At 36.0% G+C, this 23,507-nt stretch overlaps 1 protein-coding gene across 1 annotated transcript in view; it reads left to right on the top strand.

Annotated features, from left to right (window-relative positions):
* Window positions 1–23,507, top strand: part of LOC120634562 (tyrosine-protein kinase Dnt) — a 73,038-nt gene that overhangs the window by 15,309 nt on the left and 34,222 nt on the right. The window contains exon 3 of the mRNA XM_039905264.1: window positions 22,361–22,488. Within this exon, the coding sequence (XP_039761198.1) occupies window positions 22,361–22,488 (128 nt within the window). The remainder of the gene's footprint in view (window positions 1–22,360; window positions 22,489–23,507) is intronic.

The raw sequence follows: 23,507 nt of genomic DNA, 5'->3' as shown, positions 1-23,507 counted from the left end.
ATTCCGATTATAATCACGAAAATGTGATTATAATCGCTAATGCCCGCCCACCCGCATTGGAGCAGCATGCCATGTCCAAGCTTTGTCTCTTTCCTGTAAGAGATGTTCAGAAGTGGGATGTAGATTAAGATACTGATGAATCTTAACAAAAACTCTGTAAAGTATTCGCGAAACCAGTCTGTAGTATGAAATTTAGCCTTACCCTATTGTTTAAAAATAAACAGTGCTGATTAATTTAAAAGGAGTCAATTTTCAAAGTAAACACTCTCGATCGTTACGCTAAATTTAACGAGGTGCAAACTGTTTACATTTACGCCACGCGTAAGCAACACATGTTACCTAACTTGACCCACCCAAAGTGCTTTCTACTGATGGAAATATTGCTTTGTTTACTGTGCATGCACGTTAAATATTAAGGATAGAAGCAAGCGTTAATTTGCAGAAGCTGATAGTTAAAATGAATACAATAAAAAAAAATATTTTTCTATTTAAAATAAAAATAAAAATAAAAATAAAAAATAAAAAAATAAAAAATAAAAATAAAAAAATAAAAAATAAAAATAAAAATAAAAATAAAAAAGCCTTTTAATTCTTGCTTACAACATACTGATAACATCAACAATACAAAAATAAACAGAAAAAATAAAAAAATAAAAAAAATAAAATAAAATAACAAGTGATTCAATTAATAAGTGTTATCTGGTGTTATATAACTTCTAGCAGGAACCCCTCTCATGCGAGGGTAAAGGCCTCCTCCAGAGATGACCACCGGTCTCTATCCTTGGCTATTTGCATCCAGTTTATGCCGGCAACTTTAACGATATCGTCAGACCATCTTGCATTCGGTCTGCCTACCTTTCTATGGCCTGCAGGACCTGGCCATGACGTCAGCCTTAATGTCCAACGGTCGTCAACCATCCTAGCTATGTGGCCTGCCCATCGCCATTTTAATCTTTGGGAGTAATGAAGGGCATCTGTTACCATCGTCTTTTGTCGTATGACATCATGGCGGATTTTTTGAATTCTTTTTATTTTCATCACACTTCTCTCCATACTCCTTTGACAAAATTTGATTTTATTTTTTATGCGATAGGTGTATTTCCAGGTTTGGCAAGCATAAGCGATTGACGGCAACAAACATGTATCCAAAACCTTTGATTTTACTTTAATTGGCATGCAGCTTTTTAAAACTTCTTTTAAGCTCCAGTACTTGTTCCAGCCGCCTTTAATTCTTCGGTCTACTTCTAAATCGTTACTCTGACTTTTAAAAGATATTTGCTTTCCTAGGTAGATATAGCTGTCAACATATTGTATAGGTTCACTTCCAAGGTAAATAGGGGACTCAAAAGAATTTGTCATGATTTTGGTTTTGCTGAGATTAAGCTCCAACCCAACGTCTCTACTTGCTAGTTGTAATGATTGTAGCATTAGATTGAGCTCTTTGCTGTTTTCTGAGAACAACACTATATCGTCAGCAAATCTCAGATGGCTGAGGTATTTACCATTTATATTTAGTCCTAACTTTTGCCAATTCAGTTTCCGAAACACCATTTCGAGTACCGCTATAAAAATTCTAGGAGAGCACGGGTCGCCTTGTCTCGCGCCTCTTTTTATAGGAATGGGTGGCCCAGTTCGCTCCAGTTTTACTCTGCTAGTACAGTCTTTGTATAGATGCTTCAAAACATTGATGTATCTTCTCTCTACACCCTGTGATTGTAGAGCTTCCCATATCGACGAGTGACAGACGGTATCAAAAGCTTTTTTATAGTCTATAAAGACCATGTAGAGTGGTTTTCGGAATTCCTGGTACTTCTCTACTATCATCTCGACTGAGTGAATATGGTCCACAGTAGAAAAACCTTTTCTAAATCCGGCTTGTTCGATTGGTTGGTATTTTTCCAACGAAATGCTTATCCTTTTCTCTAATATTGATGCAAAAACTTTGTAAAGAGAGGGAAGGAGACTTATTGGCCTGTAGTTGCTCATATTTTTAGGATCGCCTTTCTTGTATAGTAGAATAATTTTCGATTGCGACCATTGTTTAGGTGTAACGCCAGAGTTCATAACCATGTTAAATAACTGTGATAAAGGTGTTGCAAGATAGTCACTCGCTGCTTTTAAAGCCTCGTTGGTAATATTGTCAGGGCCTGGACTCTTCTCTAATTTTAACTTTTTTATTACGTTTAATATTTCAGACTCGTCCACGGGAGTAGTCTCTTTATCATAATGCAGGTCCTCTAGTTCGAGTTTGCGAGGCCTAGCATGTTCACTGTAAAGGTCTTTGTAAAAAGATGTTGCAGCGTTGAGTATTTCTGACCTTTTTCGAAAAATCGTTGCTTGTCCATGAAGTCCTTCAATCCATGTTTTGTGATCATTTAATTTTTTGAAAGCTTTTTTGAGGCTTCCCGTGGTATTTAAATGTTTTTGAATTACATGCAATCGATGTTTTTTATAGTCATTTCTTATATGTCTGCTTATGAGTTTGAAAAGAGCTCGCAGTTCATTCTTCATTGAACGTGTTTTTGGCTTAATCGCAAGTAGCTCATGTTTGCGATGGATTAATTTTCTTGTGCTATCAGATATAACAGAGCAATTCCGTTTTCGCGCGCTGGGCCTTTTTGCTTGTTTCAAACAATTTTCAATGACACCAGTTATTTTTCTATAATATTCCTCAACGGAATCGTTTTTGTGCGGGTGAATAAGGTATTCTATAGTGGTTTTGAATATTTCTCGGTAACTTAATATTTCTTCTTCCGATTCAAGCGCACTCTTTAAGTTGTTGGCACTTTATACGACTTCTGATTTTTTGTAGACTTATTGTAGCCCTTACAAACCTGTGATCAGAAGGAAAAGCTAAATTTATCACGTTCATATTTGTAACGTTTTTATGCAGATTAGTTAAAATATAATCTAATTCATTTCTGGTGCTACCACTTGGAGACCGCCAGGTCCACCTCTGTTTGCTGTTCTTCCTGAAAAACGTATTCATGATAGCCAGTTTATTCTCATAAGCAAAATCAACCAACCTTTCGCCTCTACTGTTTCTAACTCCGAAGCCATAATTCTTCATTATCATATTTTCTTCTGGTTTAGGTTGACCTACTTTCGCATTGAAGTCTCCCATAACTATTATGTTTTTACCCGACAGTTTTAACGCTTTGTCGATAGTAGAATAAAATTGCTCTACAACTTCATCGTTTGATGTTTCCGTAGGAGCATAGACTTGTATGATAGAAATTCGGAAGTTTTGAAGATTTAGGTTTACTAGAGCCACTCTTTCTGATAGACCAATAAAGCATTCAATGCATGATTTCAGATATTTTTTTATTATAAACCCTACACCGTATAATCCTGGCGTTTCACCTATGTAATATAAAATGAAGTCTTCGAATTCATGTATTGAGCTACCGAGACGCCTTACTTCTGACAGTCCAATTACATCGTATTTAGTGTTTTTTAGAGAGTCAAGAAGTTCCAGTAAACGGTTATTGCTTGACAGAGTTCGTACGTTATATGTTGCGATGTAAAAAAGGTTACTCGTAGAGTCACTTAAAATGTCATTCTCTGGAGGGTTTTGGTCTGTACCTCCCTCGGGGACCGGCCGTATTGGGAGAGTGAGAGGGGGCGATGCTGGTTGCTAAATGATAGTATTAGTGTCAAAATTGGATACAGAGGAGTCTTCTAATGAATTGATTCTTACATTCTTTGGAGCAAAGTAACTGTTCATTGTATGTTTGGTTTTTTTGGTAGATTGCGTGGAATTGATATGCTTCTGTGTAGCCCTTGGCGATGGTGAAAAAGTCCGTTTTCTTTGATCTTTGTTGGTAAGGTATCGTTTTTCAAGGATAACAATTTTGTCGTACTTGATTATGGCGTATTTACCTTCTTCTCTAAGTTTATCTACTTGCGCCTGCAGATTCTTCCTCAGTTCTACTATTTTTGGGGGAAAGTCTTCTTTCACATAGTATGATGAGCCTTTAAGACTGCTTTTATTTTTCAATATTTCAATTTTTTTTTTTTTTTTTTTTTTTTTTTTTTTTTTTTTTGCTATGGAAATTACTCCATTACATTGATTTTACCCAAGCTCCATTACATATGTATTATTTCGTTTCATTTTGATTGTCTTATGAGAGGCTTCTGCCGTGAATTGTTATAGCTTTAGCGACAAAGACTTAAAAAACGAAATCATAGATGGTAAAAAAAAACAATCAGACGATAACGAAACGCAAGAGAATCTGTATTGTGTAATTTATAATTTCTTCAATCCTTATACTCCACAGCAAACAGACGGCAATGTACCCTATACGCACGTTTCGCTCCGAAACCGGAGCATCCTCAGAAGATGTTGACTATACATTGAATAATTCGTCATAATTGTTGTAACAGTTTTTACACCATACAGATTCTCTTGCTTTTCGCGGAATATAGCAAATTAAGCTTAATCTTATATCTTTAAACGAGCAATTCTTGTATATATATAATTGGAATCTCGGAATCGGCTCCAACGATTTTCATGAAATTTGGTATACAGGGGGTTACGGGGGCGATAAATCGATCTAGCTTGGATTCATTTTTAGAAAATGTCATTTTATTTGTGTTTTCCGGTAATAATAGCTGACCAGGTCAGCTAGTATTCATAATATTTCATGGTATTCCGCAAAGTAATGCCTGCTTCTATCCAAAGTTTGGTTGGATTATTGCAAACTCACTCTTTAATTTGAATATATACCTGCTGATGTAAGCAATTGCATAAGCTTCACGTTCAAGTAATAATATAACATGTATTTTTGGTTACAGCCACTTGTTGCAAATGAGTTTTCTTGCGTGCAAAATCCACTTAACCCTGAAGTAATGTCATTGTTACCCCCAAAGCCGGAATGTTACGTTCTTTTATTAGAAAATTAAGCGGAAATCCGATGGAATATCAATATCGGGTAATATCATCGAGATTAATAGACGACTTTGGCAAATGTCGAGGCCAAAGAGGGAGAGTTTGTTTATTTGTTGATCGTCGGGATCGGGTACTGTGCGGCGAGCCGGAACAAATTCGGGCAAATAAAAGCACGTACAGTATTTGATGTCGTGAAGGCATCTTATTGGTTGATTGAGCATATTAATTTATGGATATTTACTTATTTAACGGTTAAGTTAATAAAATGTTTAGCATTCCCTACTTATGGAAGGCAGTCATAAACTGCTGAAAATAGGTCTCTAGTGTTTTGGTCCATACTTGTCTTTCGCTGGACATATGTCCAGAGACAATCTGCGAATCGCTTTGTGTTGTATAATCAATAGCCTATACACTCCACTAATGGACTAAAGCCTCTCCTAACGGGAGGGGTTTTTCATAACCAACAAGCTGGGCAGACGGGTTGTTGATCGCAGTAGGTACAAGGTTTCTGCACAGAGGACGCTTCCAAAACTTTTTGTTGAATATAATTTGTGGTTCCTTGTTTGTGGTTCCTTTGTGGTTCTTTGATAGATTTACATTGAAGCAGTTAATTCTATTAGTTTGAGTATATACTTTAGTAGTTTACTGCAAATAATAACTGTATGTTACTTGCGGTTTATGAAAGTTTCAAATGCAATATTACAATTGTTGTCGTGAAACTATATGGCGACAACACTAATTGTAATATTGCGGCAGTTTCTCCTAATATATTTTCTTGGTCATAAGTTTTTTTTAATGACGCACTTTGCGTAATCTCGGTAGCTCCTAAGACTCTTTGTTGAATATAATTTGTGTTTCTTGTTTGTGGTTCTTTGTGTTTATTTATTTGCTAGATTAACATAAAAGCAGTTAATTAAATAATTTGGAATATCTACTTCAGTAGCTTATACTGCAAATTACAACTGTCTGTTACTTGCGGTATATGAAAGCTTTCATAAACAATTCAACATCAAATGTAGTTGCACGACAACAATTGTAATATTGCGGCGGGTTCTAATAATGTTTTTGCTCGGTCACAAGATTTGACTAATGGCGCACTTGTCGTGAACACGCCGTAGCTCCCACGACTCTTTGTGGAATGTAATTTGCGGTTCCTTGTACCTACACGGTGGTTTAATTTTAATTTTCATGACACCATTTGTTTCATTTCAAACGGGGTCGCGATTCTAAAGCGAGATTTTCACATTGGATTGTTTTGTGTTTAAGTTCGTAGTTTAATTAAGAATTGAAGTGGAGAGTAAATTTGCCGCGGCATAAGGCGTGAGTATGTATTCAGTAATATTAACTTTATGAATGGTTTGTATTTAACGGTTTGTTAGCGTTTTATCATGTTGATTGATTGATGAATGATTGAAATGCTAAATCAGACTTCAAAATTTAAATATTTAAGTTTTGTTAAAGTAAAGGCATAAGAGGACAGATGGACTAACTTTTAAAGCGAATTTCCACTCCTTTAAATAGTTTGTTTTTTAAGTTTATATTGGTTCGGGCATTATTGTTACGACATAAATAAAAAGACAGTGTTGTTTTAAATATTAACCCCATCTCTCTCTCTCTTTAGTCGGTCGCTCATGAATGAGGATCGTAATCAATACTATGGCGAGTAATCTTGTGATATATGATGTCTCTCCATCGGGTCCTGTACTTGGCCATTTGTACTACCTTGTAGAAGGTACGGACACCGGTTTCTCTTAGATGATCTTAACTTCATAACCCTAATCAATATACGAGGCGAGGTGATCGTATTGGAACTCTAAATCGCATCGCGGTTCCTCTTTATCCATAGGGGTGCAACTAGCCACACCGAACCTCCCACGAGACCAGAATTCAGAAATTATAAATTTCCACATTGCTCCTGCTTGGGTAGGGGGTAACTAGCTACACCGAACCTTCCACCAGACCAGAGTTCAGAAATTATAAATCTCCAAATTGCTCCTGCTTGGGTAGGGGTAACTAGCCACACCGAACCTTCCACCAGACCAGAGTTCAGAAATTATAAATTTCCACATTGCTCCTGCTCGGGTAGGGGGTAACTAGCCACAACGAACCTTCCACCAGACCAGAGTTCAGAAATTATAAATTTCCAAAATTGCTTCTCCTTGGGTAGGGGGTAACTAGCCACGACGAACCTTCCACCAGACCAGAGTTCAGAAATTATAAATCTCTAAATTGCTCCTGGTTGGGTAGGGGGTAAATAGCCACACCGAACCTTCCACCAGACCAGAGTTCAGAAATTATAAATTCCAAAATTGCTTCTGCTTGGGTAGGGGGTAACTAGCCACACCGAACCTTCCACCAGACCAGAGTTCAGAAATTATAAATCTCCAAATTGCTCCTGGTTGGGTAGGGGGTAACTAGCCACACCTAACCTTCCACCAGACTAGAGTTCAGAAATTATAAATTCCAAAATTGCTTCTGCTTGGGTAGGGGGTAACTAGCCACACCGAACCTTCCACCAGATTTCAGTTCAGAAATTATAAATTTCCACATTGCTCCTGCTTTGGATCGAACCCGGGACTTCCCACTTATGAGAACACAGTGCTAACCATCATTAGACACTGGTTTAATTTATTTTCTTGAAATATTTTTTACCCTATTACAAGTTCGTCCTTGACAGCGATCTCGCGCAGCTTACTCGAACGAATCGAACCTCCCACTTAAAACCACAGCGTTCAACGCTTCACCAGGAAGGTCGTCAAAAATACTGTACATACTGTTATTAGACACGTAACTCGCAAAAATTACGCTCCGTAGCCTAAATAACCGCGACTATGTATGCACATACAAAATACCTTCATCAGCATATTAAAAGGGAAATCTAATTACTTAACAAAATTAAGCCGCTAACACCGCCTCGTCGTGGAAAGCGTTGAGTCATTTAAGAAATTAAAAGAAAGCATAATACACGCGTTATGAATAATCCATGGAGTTTGAAGCGTTCTTGCGTCCAACACCCTTAGCGGGTTTCATTACAATTATAAAGGTTTACGTGTGTGTCACACATCGTTGAGATATTAGTAAAAAAAGTAGGTAGGTATATATACTGGCGGAAATTCTTTCAAAATCCTTTCATGTCTGAGGACTATTATCAACCCAAGATGGCCGCCACCACAAAATACTGGATTACATAATTTATCTCAACTCCCTCAATATAGGTATCATATGAAAGGGCTTGACTAATAGAATTAAACACTATGACAAATTTGAAATCCGAGATGGCCGCCAACACAAAATTACGAATTACGTAATTTTTTTCACATCTCCCTAAATATAAATATATATAAATATATACTACGACAATACACACATTGCCATCTAGCCCCAAAGTAAGCACAGCTTGTATTATGGGTACTAGGATGACTGATGAATATTTTTATTAATAATGTATACATAAATACTTATAATACACAGATAAACACCCAGACACAGAAAAACATTAAATGTTCATCACACCAACATTTTAAAGTTGTGGGAATCGAAGCCACGGCCTTTGACTCAAAAAGCAGGAGCAAATATCAAATGAAAGAACCTGACTAGATGAATAAGTACCTACACTATATTGACAGTCGAGGGTGTTTGTTTATTTTAAATTAATAAGTATATTATTAGAAACAGTTTATGTGATACAGCTTGCCCGGAGATGTACTACCTACCTACCAACCTTTACTACCAACCTATTTCTGATGCCAAGTTTTTTTTGTGCCTCTGTTGTAGTAGCTTTTGTGACGGAGTTTGTCTGGGGTTGTAGCAAGTTCTGCAGCATTAGGTTTCGGTTTGAAAGGCGTGGTTGCCGGTGTTATTACGGGCACATGAGGCTTAACACCTACACTACGGGTCGATGGGCAAAGGGCGGCGGAAGTGTCCCTGCAAAGTGTTGCTCGATTTGTAAGCGATGGTTTTAATAATAAATAATAAATAAATAAATATACTACGACAATACACACACCGCCATCTAGTCCCAAAATAAGCGTTGCTTGTGTTATGGGTACTAAGATAACTGATGAATATTTTTATGATTAATATACATAAATACTTCTAATATACATATATACACACAGACACTGAACAACATTCATGTTCTTCACACAAACATTTTCCAGTTGTGGGAATCGAACCCACGGCCTTGGACTCAGAAAGCAGGGTCGCTGCCCACTGCGCCAATCGGCCGTCAACTCGGTTTCCCACTTAGCAATTGCTTGGTGGCTTTCTAGTACTGTCCATCAGCGTATCAGTAACTCTGCGTGTTGAAATCAGAAATGAGGAGATCCGTAGAAGAACCACAGTTACCGACATAGCTCAACGAATCGCAAAGCTGAAGTGGCAATGGGCGGGGCACATACTTCGGAGAACGGATGGACATTGGCGTCCCAATGTGCTGGAATGGCGGCTCCACACTGGTAAGTGCAGCTTTGGTCGACCGCTGACGAGGTGGACAGATGACATCAAGCGCGTCGCAGGGACCCGCTGGACACAAGCGGCACAAAACCAAGGAAGTTTCTTATAAAGACCTATGCACGTCTATCAGTTGATATGATGATGATGACGATGATGAATTGCTTGGTCCGTCAATTTTATACAAAAAAAAATATCAGAATATTCGACTGAGGACCTGGTTCCTATCATTAACTACTAACTGCAACTTAAAGTTGATTCTAACTAAAAACTGTTTTTGTCGACCTGCGGTTGATGATGTGATTTGATTGGGAAGTCCCGTTTTCGATCCCGTGCAGGGTCAATTTGGAAATTTATAATTTCTGAATTTTCTCTGGTCTGGTCCGGTGAGAGGCTTCAGGTAAGATTCTTCAGGCAGACAAGGGCTAACTCGTAGTGATATTTAAAAAAAAGTTTTTGATTTGTTTTATTGTAATGACTTAAGTTTATAAACAAATTATAAACAGTGTAGAATTTATTTTCATCCAGAATTATTATTTATGATATATTTCCGACTGTGTGAACATCAAAAGGGCTTTAATTTTGATAATTTCCTCCTAACGATGGGAAAACTTTACAAAGGTTTTCACAGGAAGAGGCGATAATTTAAAAAAAACAAGTAGATAGGAGATTTTCAAAGTGGGACTTTTTTTTTTGCAATTATTTTTTACGAAGTTTTTTTTTAATTACACCGGCAACCATTGCTTAGAAAATAGGGACATAAAGCTACTTGGCGGCAGAAATAAGCATGGCAAGTACTTTACCCGGAGGAGCTCCTCAAGAGACATAAAATGTCTTCTACTACCAAAGGCCAAAAATTTAAATATACTACGACAATACACACTTCGCCATCTAGCCGCAAAGTAAGCGAAGCTTGTGATATGGGTATTAAGATAGCTGATGAATATTTTTATGAATATAATATACATAAATACTTATAATATACAGATAAACACTCAGACACTGGAAAACATTCATGTTCGTCACATAAACATTTTCCAGTTGTGGCGATTCCCCACAACTGGAAAATGAAAACGTTTCTGTGATGGACATGATTTTTTTCCCACGGCACTGGACTCAGAAAGCAGGGTTGCTGCCCACTGCTTTACTAGGCTGTCCATAGCACCACTACCACTTAACAAATGATTATATATAAAGTTTGTCTGTTTGTTTTTCTGTTTTCTTAACTTTCGTATACAAAAGTGTATTCATTCATTACAAGATTAAGATCATTACTAAAGTTAAAGATAAAATTATCCCCTTTCTGAGGATACTTCATCAAAATGTCAAAAATATAAAATGGCTAACCGCAGAATTTATGGGGCCTACCGAACTCCGTTATCGTCACGATAAATTTCAATTTGCTTTGGGCCTCATTTTCGGAGATAAATCCTTTATTTTGCGCCGTCTTGTGAACTGTAATTGAAAATTACTGGCGTCGAAACACTTCTTAGGCTGTATTATAGAGTTGGTTCATTGAAACCGTATTATATAATTAAAGAAACATTGTGAAGAAAAAAAAAACATATAAGATGAACTTATTAAAAAAAACGTGTTGTGTTATGAGACACCAGATAGAAACGCAGTTCCTATCTGGTAGATATATTGCAACACTCTTGGCACTATCCCGTTCTCTTGCTGTAAGTCCTTTCGACAAAGGTTGCCTGTAAGAGATTGCTTGCAGCAATAAGGCCGCCTTTGCATGTCTACATTGTTTACTGTATACTCCTTACTCTTTCTTTATCATACGTGCAATAAAGTGTCTCTTCTTCTCCTTCTTTATCGCTAAAGGAGTGGCTATACATAAAAATCTTACTCCACGCATTTTCGTTACAGACATTTTTTGCCGGCTAGGGTACGAAGTTGAAATAAACTGACTTGCTCTTTCAGTAGGCAGCTTCATTCTATTCGGATACAGTTAAAAAAATATATTATTTGCATACAAAATTTTCAGCTTTTGTCACGTCCACCGAAACAAATTAGATAAACTTCAAAATGGTATATTCAAATGCGGTAAGCATTCGCTCGTATTTAACAAAGAGTGAAACAATAAATACACGGTTATCGCCATTTTAATAAATGCCCCTGAAACTTTGCCGAATAAATAAACTAGCGGGGCAATAAAGGCTTATCTTGGAATAACGGTATGCAAAGATACAGTTGTATATGATGTCTAGGATGGCTTTTGTTGAGGGTCATGTTTAGCCCAGACTTGTTTATTCGAGACGTGATTATATTTTGGCCGTGAATATTTGATATGCAATCCTCCTTAATTTTCAGGACTATTTCCAATAAAGGGTTCATTTATTTTAATTTTATGGCCGGTGTATTTATTTAAACATATTATTTAAGAAATATAATGGTGTGGCTTCTTATCACAATGGTTTATCAACAGAATGACGTCTATTATACTAAGCATTGTTTTTATATGATTTTAAACTAGCTGATACCCGCGACTTCGTTCGAGTAGATTCAGATTTTTTATTCTCATGGGAACTCTCTTATTTCCCGGGATAAAAGGTAGCCTAAGTTCTTGTCCATGTCAAAGGCTACATGCATGCCAAATTTCATCCAAATCCGTTCAGCGTGATTGAGTAACAAACATCCACACTTTCATATTTATAATATTAATACGATAGTCGGGTATACAGACTCGCGCTTGATTGCAATCATACCTGATGGTAAGTGATGATGCAGCCTAAGATAGGTCGCGCTTGCCTCGAAGATGCCTATTCACTCTTGATTTTAAGGTACCCAGATTATAGGGATCGGGGAAGATGGAGGGGCATTCCAGACCTTTGCAGTGTCAAATGATAGAAAATAAATAATAATAATGAAATATTTTTCTACGGGTATATTATGTATATATGTACCACCTAACCTATTTTCTGTATTTGCTTTTATTTGCCATTGGTTGCCTGGAAGAGATCGCTATGTAACGATAAGGCGGCCAAAAGGTTTCGCTTTTGCTTTTCTGTTATATGTACTTCTTGTGGTGTACATTGGAAGTATACTCATTCATTCATTCATTCATGCAACTTAGCATCTCGTTGTTCTTAGCATAAAAGACCAAATACTTGAAAACAAAACGTACTCTATGAAATACCCTCAGTTCTGTAAACTATACAGATGTTTGTACTGCCTCCGAAGTTTATTTATTTATTTAAGAGCACTAACAACATGCATATTACACGTTTTTTAAACATAGCACACACACGAACACGAAAGTAAAAAATAAACAATAAAACACGATGTTTATTCTTATGCGGCGATCTATCGAATCCAAACTCGTAGTTTTAATTTTTTTTTTTTAGTTGATTTTTTTCAAACTATTATTGACATATTTATGACACTTTTTTTCAAATACATAATTTTTATTTTCAATATTATATTAACTTTTCTTTATGATACGAATTATTATTTGTAATTGGATAAAAATATAAAACGAAGCGTTGATAGCCCAGAGGTTAGGACTTTGGCTACACTTGCGTGGGGCCGAGTTCGAATTCCTTAGTTATGTGAGTTTTAAGTTATTAAAATATCACTTTCTTCAACGGCGAGGCCTGCGAGTTCTCCATAATGTTCTCACAGGCGTGTGTAGTCCACTAATCCGCATTGGGCCAGCGTGGTGAACTAAGGTCTAGCCCCTTCTCATTGTGGGAGGTGACCCGTGCCCTGAAATGGTTCGATGTGATGATGTAATGATGTCAGGTTATGAAAATGTTTCAGCTCATCGAGTTTTTCTACCTACTGAGAGTGAAGAAATTTACGAAATTTCATATAGAAATAACTACATAATTTTTACGTTTTTAATTGTGTATAAGACAGTAACTAGGGACTTATAACTTTAAAACCAGTAAATAATGTAAACGTACTCTATTAATGCATTGACTATTATAAGCGCGGACTAGTGCTCAGTAAAACGACCCAAATTACGGGCTCAGTGGAGCCGCATTGTCCGTAATTACGTATAATGGCTCATTACACTGAAACCGGAGTGCGTGTCACTAGCTGTTAAAGTGTATTATGGACACTTCGGTCTTCACGGCTCTGAAATCCGGACCTTTTAGAGGTCTATTACTGCTGTAACTATAACACGTGTAGTCCTGCATACAGATTCAAATTAAAATATGTTTTATTCATGTTAACCTGTCACAGGCACTTACGAAGCGTTCATATATATGTATATGTTACGACTAGCTGTTGAATACGTTCTCCGTCCACGTTCAGTATAGTTTTTTTATAAATCCCGTGAGAACGTTTGTTTTCTTGGAATAAAAAGTAGCTTAGGTTACTCTCCGTTTTTTCTGTGCCAAAAACAAACTTGATTGGTTGCTTAGCTACGGCGTGAAGGAAAATAAAAAAACATTCAAACACACTTCCGTATTTATAACATTGGTAAAAATTATCGTAATGGTGATGACTACTTTCGTTACCTAAAAACTAAAGGTGGATTCCAAAAGGTCTAAGAAGAACCCGTACCAAACTAAGCTGGTTTTTTTTGTTATCAATTCATATTTTGATTTAACTTCTCACAATTTTCATAATATCATGCTAATCGAGAATTTAAAGGCTTGAGCAAGGTGTTTCTATAGTTTTCATATGAATGAAAAATAAAGTCTTTTTTTGACGGCCGATTGGCGAAGTGGGCAGCGGCCCTGCTTTCTAAAGCCAAGGCCGTGGGTTGGACACTGGAGAATTTTTGTGTGATATACATGAATGTTTTTCAGTGTCTGGATATTTATATGTATAGTATAAGTATTTATGTATATAAATATAAATAAATATACTACGACATTACACACATCGCCACATAGCCCCAAAGTAAGCGTAGCTTGTGTTATGGGTACTAAGATGACTGATGAATATTTCTATAAATATAATACACATAATTACTTATAATATACAGATAAATACCCAGACACTGAAAAACATTCATGTTCATCACACAAACATTTTCCAGTTGTGGGAATCGAACCCTTAAATATTATTCATATAAATATCATCAGTCATCACCCATAACACAAGCTACGCTTACTTTGGGGCTAGGTGGCGATGTGTGTATTGTCGTAGTATAGTTTATTGTTTATTTATTTATTATTTACCACAATCAATAACAATTATTTACATAAATCAAAACAATAAAAACATATTATAATAAACAAACAAAAGAAAACTGTGGTACAAAAGTACAATTTGGCAATAAAAGTGGTCAATTGGTCACCAAAGCTCTGTTTTGAGGCATATGGTAGATAATATACCGTTGCTTTTCAGTACCTTAATAAAACGTCGGTGATGCCATGTTATGTTTACTGAAAATCGGCGTAATAAAAGGCAGCTTGTATGTATTTTCATATTCTTTATGTCCAAAATCCGAAAATGTCAGAATTAGCCAAATATACACGCAACAATAATAAACACTAAACTTTCTACTACTTTATCGGCTAAGATATTCTATTTTTGTTTTCTTATCATACTATTTAATGAAATCCTCGGGTCTGGTCTTTAATAAAATTGTGCGTGCATACTTCTTTAGTAATTTCTGTGAATGAAAACAAAACGTTAGTAACCAGCCAAACAATGTTATAAAAGTCTATTATAATAAAACCCGGTGTGTGACTGTTGTTTACCCACTATTACTATACGTGACATAACTCTCAGCTACTAAAGCCTACACGACTCGATAACGTTAAGCCGTAGCTAACGAGCAAATATGCTATAGAAAATGTATAAAAAATCAACACACTAAATGAGGGTACACGTTAGACCTAACTAGCGACGCGTCGTCCGGCAATTACTCGCAAATTCTTAGCTTAGTCCGACTATTCGAATTCGATGCCGGCTCTGTATCCCAGTCTTGGAATTTTGATATTTTCTATGAATTATTATCGCATTATAATCGCCTATGAAAACATTATGGAGAACACTCGTGCATGTAAGAGATTGCTTAAAACGCACATAACTTAGAAAGTTAGAGGTGCGTACAATTAGAATTGCACCCTCCAAAAATGAATCCTAACCACTAGGCTTTCCCGAAATCAGATCAAAATTAAAATCAAGTAAAATTAATAAATATAATGAACTTAACGTATCGAGTAAATGGAGCGACTGGCAATGAGTTTTTAAAGATGGTTTTTTTTTTTGAAAGTTCGATATTATATTGTCGAAATTACAATAACCTATACAAAGAGTAAAAGAATTACGAAATACGAGTATATTTCCATACAAACGGATTCAAAACATTCCATGTTCTTACTTGTGACAACCCTATTGAAGACAAAAGACCGACACGCGCATAGTATCTAAGCTACGCGACGCGTACCTAAAAAAGTGTCAGGAGTCACAAGATATTTATTTTGCATGTGATGTTAGGGCTATATCTGATTTCATTAAGTAAAAAGAATGGCAGTAGTTTACACAAAAAATATTAAGTTTTCGGTTTCAAAGATAAGTCTCAGAGTACTAATGCCTGTAAAGTTTTATTTCAGTAAAATATTATTAACGTATCTACATGTAAATTTTGTGTATAAAGCAGTTTGTTTTGTATTTCGAAGTTTCGAAAATTAGCCCTGTGATAACACGTCAATACAAACATTTTGTCGAGCGACATAACGTTACTGTGATTTTAATATAACCGTATATCCATAGTACAGAGGGCGCGTTTTCTGTAGTAGTAAGGGGATCTCATTAACAAGTTCCTAGATTGAATCTTGTAACGAGGTGCATATTCGCGCGCTCGCAACAAAGGAATCGCCCCGGGGATGCTCATCTGTTCGTTAGTACGTTCCCATATAATTAGAACGTGATTGTTTCAAAGGATACATATTCTATTTTATGGGGTAATGTTTTTGTTGTCTTTCGTAAGATTTGTTAAGATTTTTAATTATCTTGCGCGGAGTTTTTTAAAATGAGAATTTAATAATTTTTAAAGCATTCAAAATAATTCTTTAATTGTATAATCTTCATATATATTTGTCGGCCAAGTGGCGCAGTGGGAGGTGCCCAAAGCAGACCCTGCTTTCTTTGTCCAAGGCTGTGGGTTCGATTATCTGTAATACTGGAAAAAAATGGGTGATGAACATAGATGTTTTTACTGCTGGATGTTTATCTGTATATTATAAGTATTTATGTACATTATTATTTAGTACCAATAGCAAAAGTTTCGCTTATTTTGTGGCTAGATGGTAATGTATGTATTGTCGTAATATATTTACGTATTTATATTGTCTGGTCAGAGGCATCAGTCGTACCACCCTACTATAAGCATGCCACCATTCGACTTAGAGATCAGGTACGATGTTGCGTAGAATGCCATACCCCTAACATGTTAGACCTGTGGCCCATGTTAGTCTGTGATAAATGGTTTTTATATTAATAAATTAGATTTTTTTTTTTCGATTTTGTATCTTTAAACAAAATGAAATTTTTCATGATTCGACCTCATACTACGAGGTAGCTGAAAACTAAGGTTGTTTTTTTAATAATTTTAAATGACAATGATATATGGCGATAGCAATAAGAATACTCGGCTAAGTTTGTTTTCGGCTTATTCCTAGACCATGAAGTGTTGGGAACCCTCGTATTTTTAGTTTTCAGATTTCAAATGTCGTTATTGCCACTATCACGTTTTTTTTTTTATTGATGTACCCATCAAAGAAGCCATCAATGGGTTAATTCGAATAAAGAAATATTTTACTTTGACTCACCTTTGACACTTTTTATTAAAAAGGTTCCCGCGGATATAAAAAAAAAACTGTGAAAGAATCGTGAATATCATTCGATCCACTTGTACTTAATATTGGGCAAGTGCAGGCAAGACAAACATCGACCAACCACATAATTAAGAGAGCTCTAACAAAATTACTGTGAAACTTTACAAGTCGCAAAAAAATTACATCAAATATACTGTCTTATTGTGGAAATTCCTTAAAAAGGTGGGTTGAAATCAATTTAAATTTTTAAATAAGCTGATAAAAATCTACTTTTTTATGTAAAACGTATAATACTTACGTTTACTGCCTACACGTTTACTTAACGTATATACTGCCTACATTGTAAAAAAAAACCTTTTACTTTTTCTGTATAACACAACAATTAAAACGAATTAAAATTTTCTCATGGTACTCAGGCAAGGAATATTAAGAGTCTCTTCTGGTATCTTGAGAGGTTATTTAATTATTTTCTTGAGTTTTCTGAGCTTTACGAGTTTTATTACGCTCAAAAGTCTTTTTATATTATATTATTTACATTAACATTGTTTAGTATTTTTCCCACTTAAATGTGGCACTCGTGTTTAAACTCGAATAAACATTATTTTGCCTAATAGTTTAATAACATATACTCGTATGTATACGCTTACAAATACTTAAATCTTTTTGTTCGCGTATCTACACGATAAATAAATATGATTAATTAAATCCAAAATCATCAGATGGCAGATTGGAGTTAATAAAACTCTCTCTTTCCCACTCTTTTCTGAAGATAAGGATCATCACCATCATCACTATTAACCCATTAGTGGCCCACTACTGGACACAGGTCTCCTCTCACAATGAGTAGGGTTTAGATCGCACTAAACCCTATTCATTGTGAGGAAGTAGGACTTTCAATATAAGCACTTTTGAAACGTCAAATCTGTCTGTGTGTAGTGACTCTACCACCGGTTCGGAAGGCAGATTCTACCGAGAAGAAGCCGGCAAGAAACTCAGCAGTTGCTCTTTTCCAACATCAACAATTTACATTTAACATTTTAAAATTCATTTTTCTATCTTGTGAGAGATGAAAGCGGAGCCGGATGCTTCCAAGCAACCTTGTCATTAAGAAATTCATCAATTGTATAATAACCACGGTGTAATAAATGTGTTTTAACACATTCTTTAAACTTATGCATTGATTGATAGGTCCAAAATTACAGCGATTAAAAGCGTATACTCACGCTTTTATAATCTGATTCCTAAGGTAATTTTGGACCCACAAATGACTTCTGCACCTTTTGCAAACGATATGCAGATGTCACTAATTTATGCCCATTTCTTGTAAGTGGACTGTTTATATCCACTTTTTGTTTATAAAGACTAATGTGTTGTCTTACAAATACTATATTGTTTTAAATATATTGTGAGGCTACCGTAAGGATACTTATTTCTGTAAATTTTTCACGGAGGGATTCACGTGATTTAAGTTTATATATTGACCGTACAGCTCTTTTCTGCAATATGAATATAGTTTTACTAATATTATAACTACTAAATCCAATCAGTCGATTGGAGATTTTAGACTCCATTTATTATTAACTTCAGGCGCTGGTAGTAAAATTCAAAGAATTAAAAAAAAGCGGACTTAAGAAATAGGCATTAGTATTTTGAATATATTAAGCAATAAATGCGAAAATCCCTTTGCATTGGCTTGGTACTCTCTCGTACATCAAGTACCCAAGAAGGTACTTGGTGAATGAGTGAGTGAACTTAATTAGGAGATATGTTTGGAGTTACGATGTTAATTTTAATTTATAAAATACATAATAAGATAATTGTTATAAGCTAATGAATTTTATGAATTGACGCCTTACTACCACAGTGGGCAGCGCCCTTGCTTTCTGAGTCCAAGGCCGTGGGTTCGATTCCAACTACTGGAATTTTTTTGTGTGATGAGCATGAATGTTTTTCAATGTCTGCGTGTTTATATGTATATTCTAAGTATTCATGTATATTATTCATAAAAATATTCATCAGTCATCTAAGTACCCATAACACAAGCTACGCTTACTTTGTGTGTTGTCGTAGTACATTTATTTATTTATCTGAAATAATCGTTATTAGTATAAGTGTTCATATACCATCTTAAAATGCCTCTAAAGATGACTGAATTTTGGATACCTGAACTTTGGTTTTGTTTGTGAATTTCAGCGGTAGTAGAGTCACTACATGTAAACAGACTTAAGGTTCTAAGAATGTTCATAGACTCAGCTATAGTCAGCTCTCAATTTTGACCGTTATTTTAATAAATCACTGGCGCAGAGTTTTCTATCAGGATATTCTTCTAGTTCCCATCCAGAAGGTCGTAATTTGAATTGTGACTAATTTGTACTTTCCCAGACATTATAACTTTCTTAACGTCACATTAAAAAGAACCTACAGTGATAATTATCTTCAAAGCCTGGCAAACAGTACTAGGGTACCTACCCTATTTCAGAATCACCTGATTATACTCTATGATTGACACCTGATTATAATAGCTTTGAAATTTGCCTAACCCGTGGACTTGATATGCAGAAGATGAAATTAATAAACTTGATTAGGAATGTCCCTAAAGATTCTTATTCTTAAACTATGTCAACATCAGAAGTGGCGTGAATTAAAAAATCCGGCAATCTTTAGGGACTGCCGTTAGAAGTGAACACTACATCTATGTACAAATATACACAGTAGGTATACACATAGCTCGACCTTTCTCCACCAGCTGTCATAGCGGCAATGCTGGCGAAAGACAGAGCTTGGAAGGCAGCGGCCTCCTTCTGTGAAACCGTTATGTTGAAAAAGGAGGCTGCAGATCGGGATCTAGAGAGAACTAATCCTGCCCGGAGAAGAAAGCGCCGAGGTCACGATAGCAACCAGCTAGATCCGCGCACTTAATTGTTCCAGGCGAAGGGAATTTGGGGTCAGAAGCGGTCTGAGTGGGGGAATTGACCGTCCACTCTTCCAGAAAAATTAATTTGGGAAAGTGTGCAAGTGTTTTTCCCGGGACGTGCCCAAAGGGTGTCTTACACAGGAGGCACCGGTGCGTTCTTAGGAGATCCCGGAGCCTCCCTTCATGTGCTGAGGCCGGCCACCGAGGGGGTTTTAGTGGGTAGAAATCCCACATAACCCAATTATTTACAATTCGGGTATCTCGTAATCAGGAGATTTCCCCCCCGTCAACAGGAAAAAAAAAAGGTATACACATAGCTCATGAAAAGCGTGCGGTGACGATGACGGTGCTCAACGTACCTAAAAAAGTTTGCACTTAATAAATAGATTATCTATTAAAATGTATCCCCCATAAACAGATGCGTACTCGTATAGTAAACAGATAAACAGCGACGCACTCAAAGTGGCTACAGGGATGTCTAGGGTGTCCGACGTCTATATTGTCTGAAAGTATAAGGGAGAATGGTGCTGGAGGGTGCGTGCTGTTTAGGGTTGTCAAGCATAGGAAAATGTACATATATTGTTTTTTATTAAGCTCCCACTGGTCAATATTTTGAAGGTGTTAGTGAAATCAACAATATAAAATAAAAATATAAGCTTCATATTGGAAAAATTAGTAATGAATATATTTAGCAAATCTTCGCGAAAGATAATTTTGGTAACACGACAAAATATGATGTTATAGTGTAGTTTGCTTGAAACGTTGTTATTTCGTTGGTTAAATTGAGTATCTATTTAAAAAAATAACAACCTAACCAAAGAAAAACAAAAGTAAATAAATTAAATAACAGTTAAATGACTCAAATGGTAATTAATTTTGGTTGATTTCATTTCAGTAAGATAATTTAAGGAATCGATCCATGTCCCTATAAATTTATTTTTCCTCAGTTGTCAACCCTAAAAGCTATATGTGCATGTTCAAAGTAGGGGTAGTGATTCATCAATTGTGCAAAGTGCCACTTCATATTCAGTCCGTTTGACTGTCGCGTCCGCTTTGCCGCCTCCAAATGAACGCTGATTGGATGATCCGCCATTTTAATTTTTAACCTTTTTTTATCATAGCGATTTTAATACTCCAAGCTTGTATTTAGACGAACACTCTTGAAACGGATATTCTACATGGGGATTTGTTTATGACCGCATATTTTTTATAGTTTCCATTTTTAATGTATAAATTAAATATAAAATATATGACACATTTGCTATTTTGTATAGTATGCTGATATTAAATTCTTCTACCGGTCACAGGCTTGTCATATTATATAGAGGCTATGACTAGAATGCTCACACTCCACTGGATAACTACTTTGATAATAAAAAGACCTACAATGACCATTTCTCCTAAAAAAATTTACCCCCTAAAGCGACTCACGTAGCGATTGTGTTGAACAATGTACCGAAAATTGTTCGGTAGAGCACTCTTTTCTTTTTTGGCTTAGCAAATGGAGTTAGTTGGATAATTTGACGCACTTCGCCCCACGGGAATCGAACTACCATCTGGGGAGGTGCGGATGCATTCAATCGTCTTTTTCCCAAGTTAAAATTGCATGCACTTTGCTAAACAATTTCGACCTCTATACCTATAGTGTTTGGTACGTTTGGTTTAAATTTATTTTACCCATTTCCAAAATTAGAATAATGCAATTTTTTTTTACGAACTCGTTTGAAATATTGATGAGATGGTACTCATGTCACAAGTAGTTATAATTTAGTTTTAGTATTGGACCGAGTTTAGAACTTCGGCCACTTTTCGTGACGTCACTTTTGTTTATTTATTGTGCGGAAAAGTGGTCATTTGACAGCAGTGATCGCGAGATTTACGCCAAATAGAGAGCTGGTAATAAGTTGTTAGTGATGATGATGATGAATATATACCGGACATATAGTAGTAGTAGTAGTAGTAGAGCTTTTTGTCACAGAGCTCGTCCGGGAAAGTCCCACAACTAGCATGTCTATTTCTGATGCAAAGTATTTGTGTAAGTAGCATTATTGCAATCCTGTGTTCCGGTTTGAAGAGCAAAGTTACCTTAGGAATCATAGTAGTATAATCCCACAAATGACTTCTGTATTATGGCTTAACACCTATCCCTCAGCTTGATGGAATCGGAGCGGAACGTCGGAATGTTCTTTGCATGCGAAGTGTTGCCCTGGCTATATGCGATGGTTTTTCGTTAACAATAAGGTGGGCCAGCTGCTTGGTTCATCATTTAATATTATAAAAAAGTACATTACTATCACTGTTATTCTTTTGTATGTGTGTGTGAATCTAATAACAAGTTTTCTATTGTTCTAGGCTTAGACGCTGAGTTGTACTATGTTCGGGAAGGCGTGGTAAACACCTACGCCACTGGCTTCATAGTTCCTGTACCGGCTCATATAGCTGACTTGGAGTTTATGTGGCAGGCCCTTGGCAGAAGACCGGTAAACTTTTTATTTTTCTAGATTATAAAGTAGCAGATTAAAATACAAGTGCATGACGCAGGCAGTTTTGCGGAGAAGTTTATATACACATGTTAATGACAAGTGAAGCCTATAGCCCCCGTATAAATAAATGTGGTAAAACGTAGGAATAGTTGTACATAGTGTTATGATAAAAGCAGTGACGACGTAGTGGTTAGAGCTTCGACAAATCTTTCGGAGGGAGCGATTTAAGGAATCTAAAATATCACTTGCTTTAACGGTGAAGGTTAACATCGTGAGGAAATCTGTATGCCTAAGAGTTACCTGTAATGTTTCCAAAGGTGTGTAAAAGGTTTTCAAAGAATGAGAAATATGTCCATGTATTCCATAATTGTTAAAGCAAGTGATATTTTAATTGCTTAAATTAAAAACGCACATAACTCCGAAAAGTTTGAGGTGCGTGCTGGGGATCGAACTCGGTCTACCCGAAAGGGAGGCGAAGCGCTACCCCCTGAGATATCACCACTTTATTCGTTATAATGTTTAATATCTGTCTATATAGCATTGAATTAGTCTTCCATTCACCGAATACTGTTCCAAATAGCAACTTTAATTGTTCGATGTTGTTTCCGCACTTTCCAATTTGGCTTTAAAGCGATTTAATTTTACATAACAAAAGACCAGATTAAGTCTTCGTTTTTCAATGAAATTCTGAAGCTTTATTTCGTTTGCGTAGCAGTGTTTACTGAGCGATTTATTCGATAGATTGTTTAAGCAACGCATTTAGATACGATTGTTGTTTGTAATTACAGAACAAAACGGTCGTTAGCATAGAATAATATGTGTGTTAACATAAATTATTGTTGTAGCATGAAAGTACGGCATCAATATTGAACCAACATTATCATTTAAATATTTATGAGATCCTAGTACACAATCGTTCGTGATTATTGGCAATTTGTTCAATTAAAAAAAAAGAGGTGTGGATGTGTACATAAATAAACACAAAGAAAGAGTAGAAAACCAATTTTTAACCAAAC

Source organism: Pararge aegeria, chromosome 2 (assembly GCF_905163445.1).
Source record: "Pararge aegeria chromosome 2, ilParAegt1.1, whole genome shotgun sequence".
Classification (NCBI taxonomy): Eukaryota; Metazoa; Arthropoda; class Insecta; order Lepidoptera; family Nymphalidae; genus Pararge; species Pararge aegeria.
The sequence above is the reverse complement of the archived record's forward strand: the minus strand, read 5'-3'. Positions and strand labels throughout refer to the sequence as shown.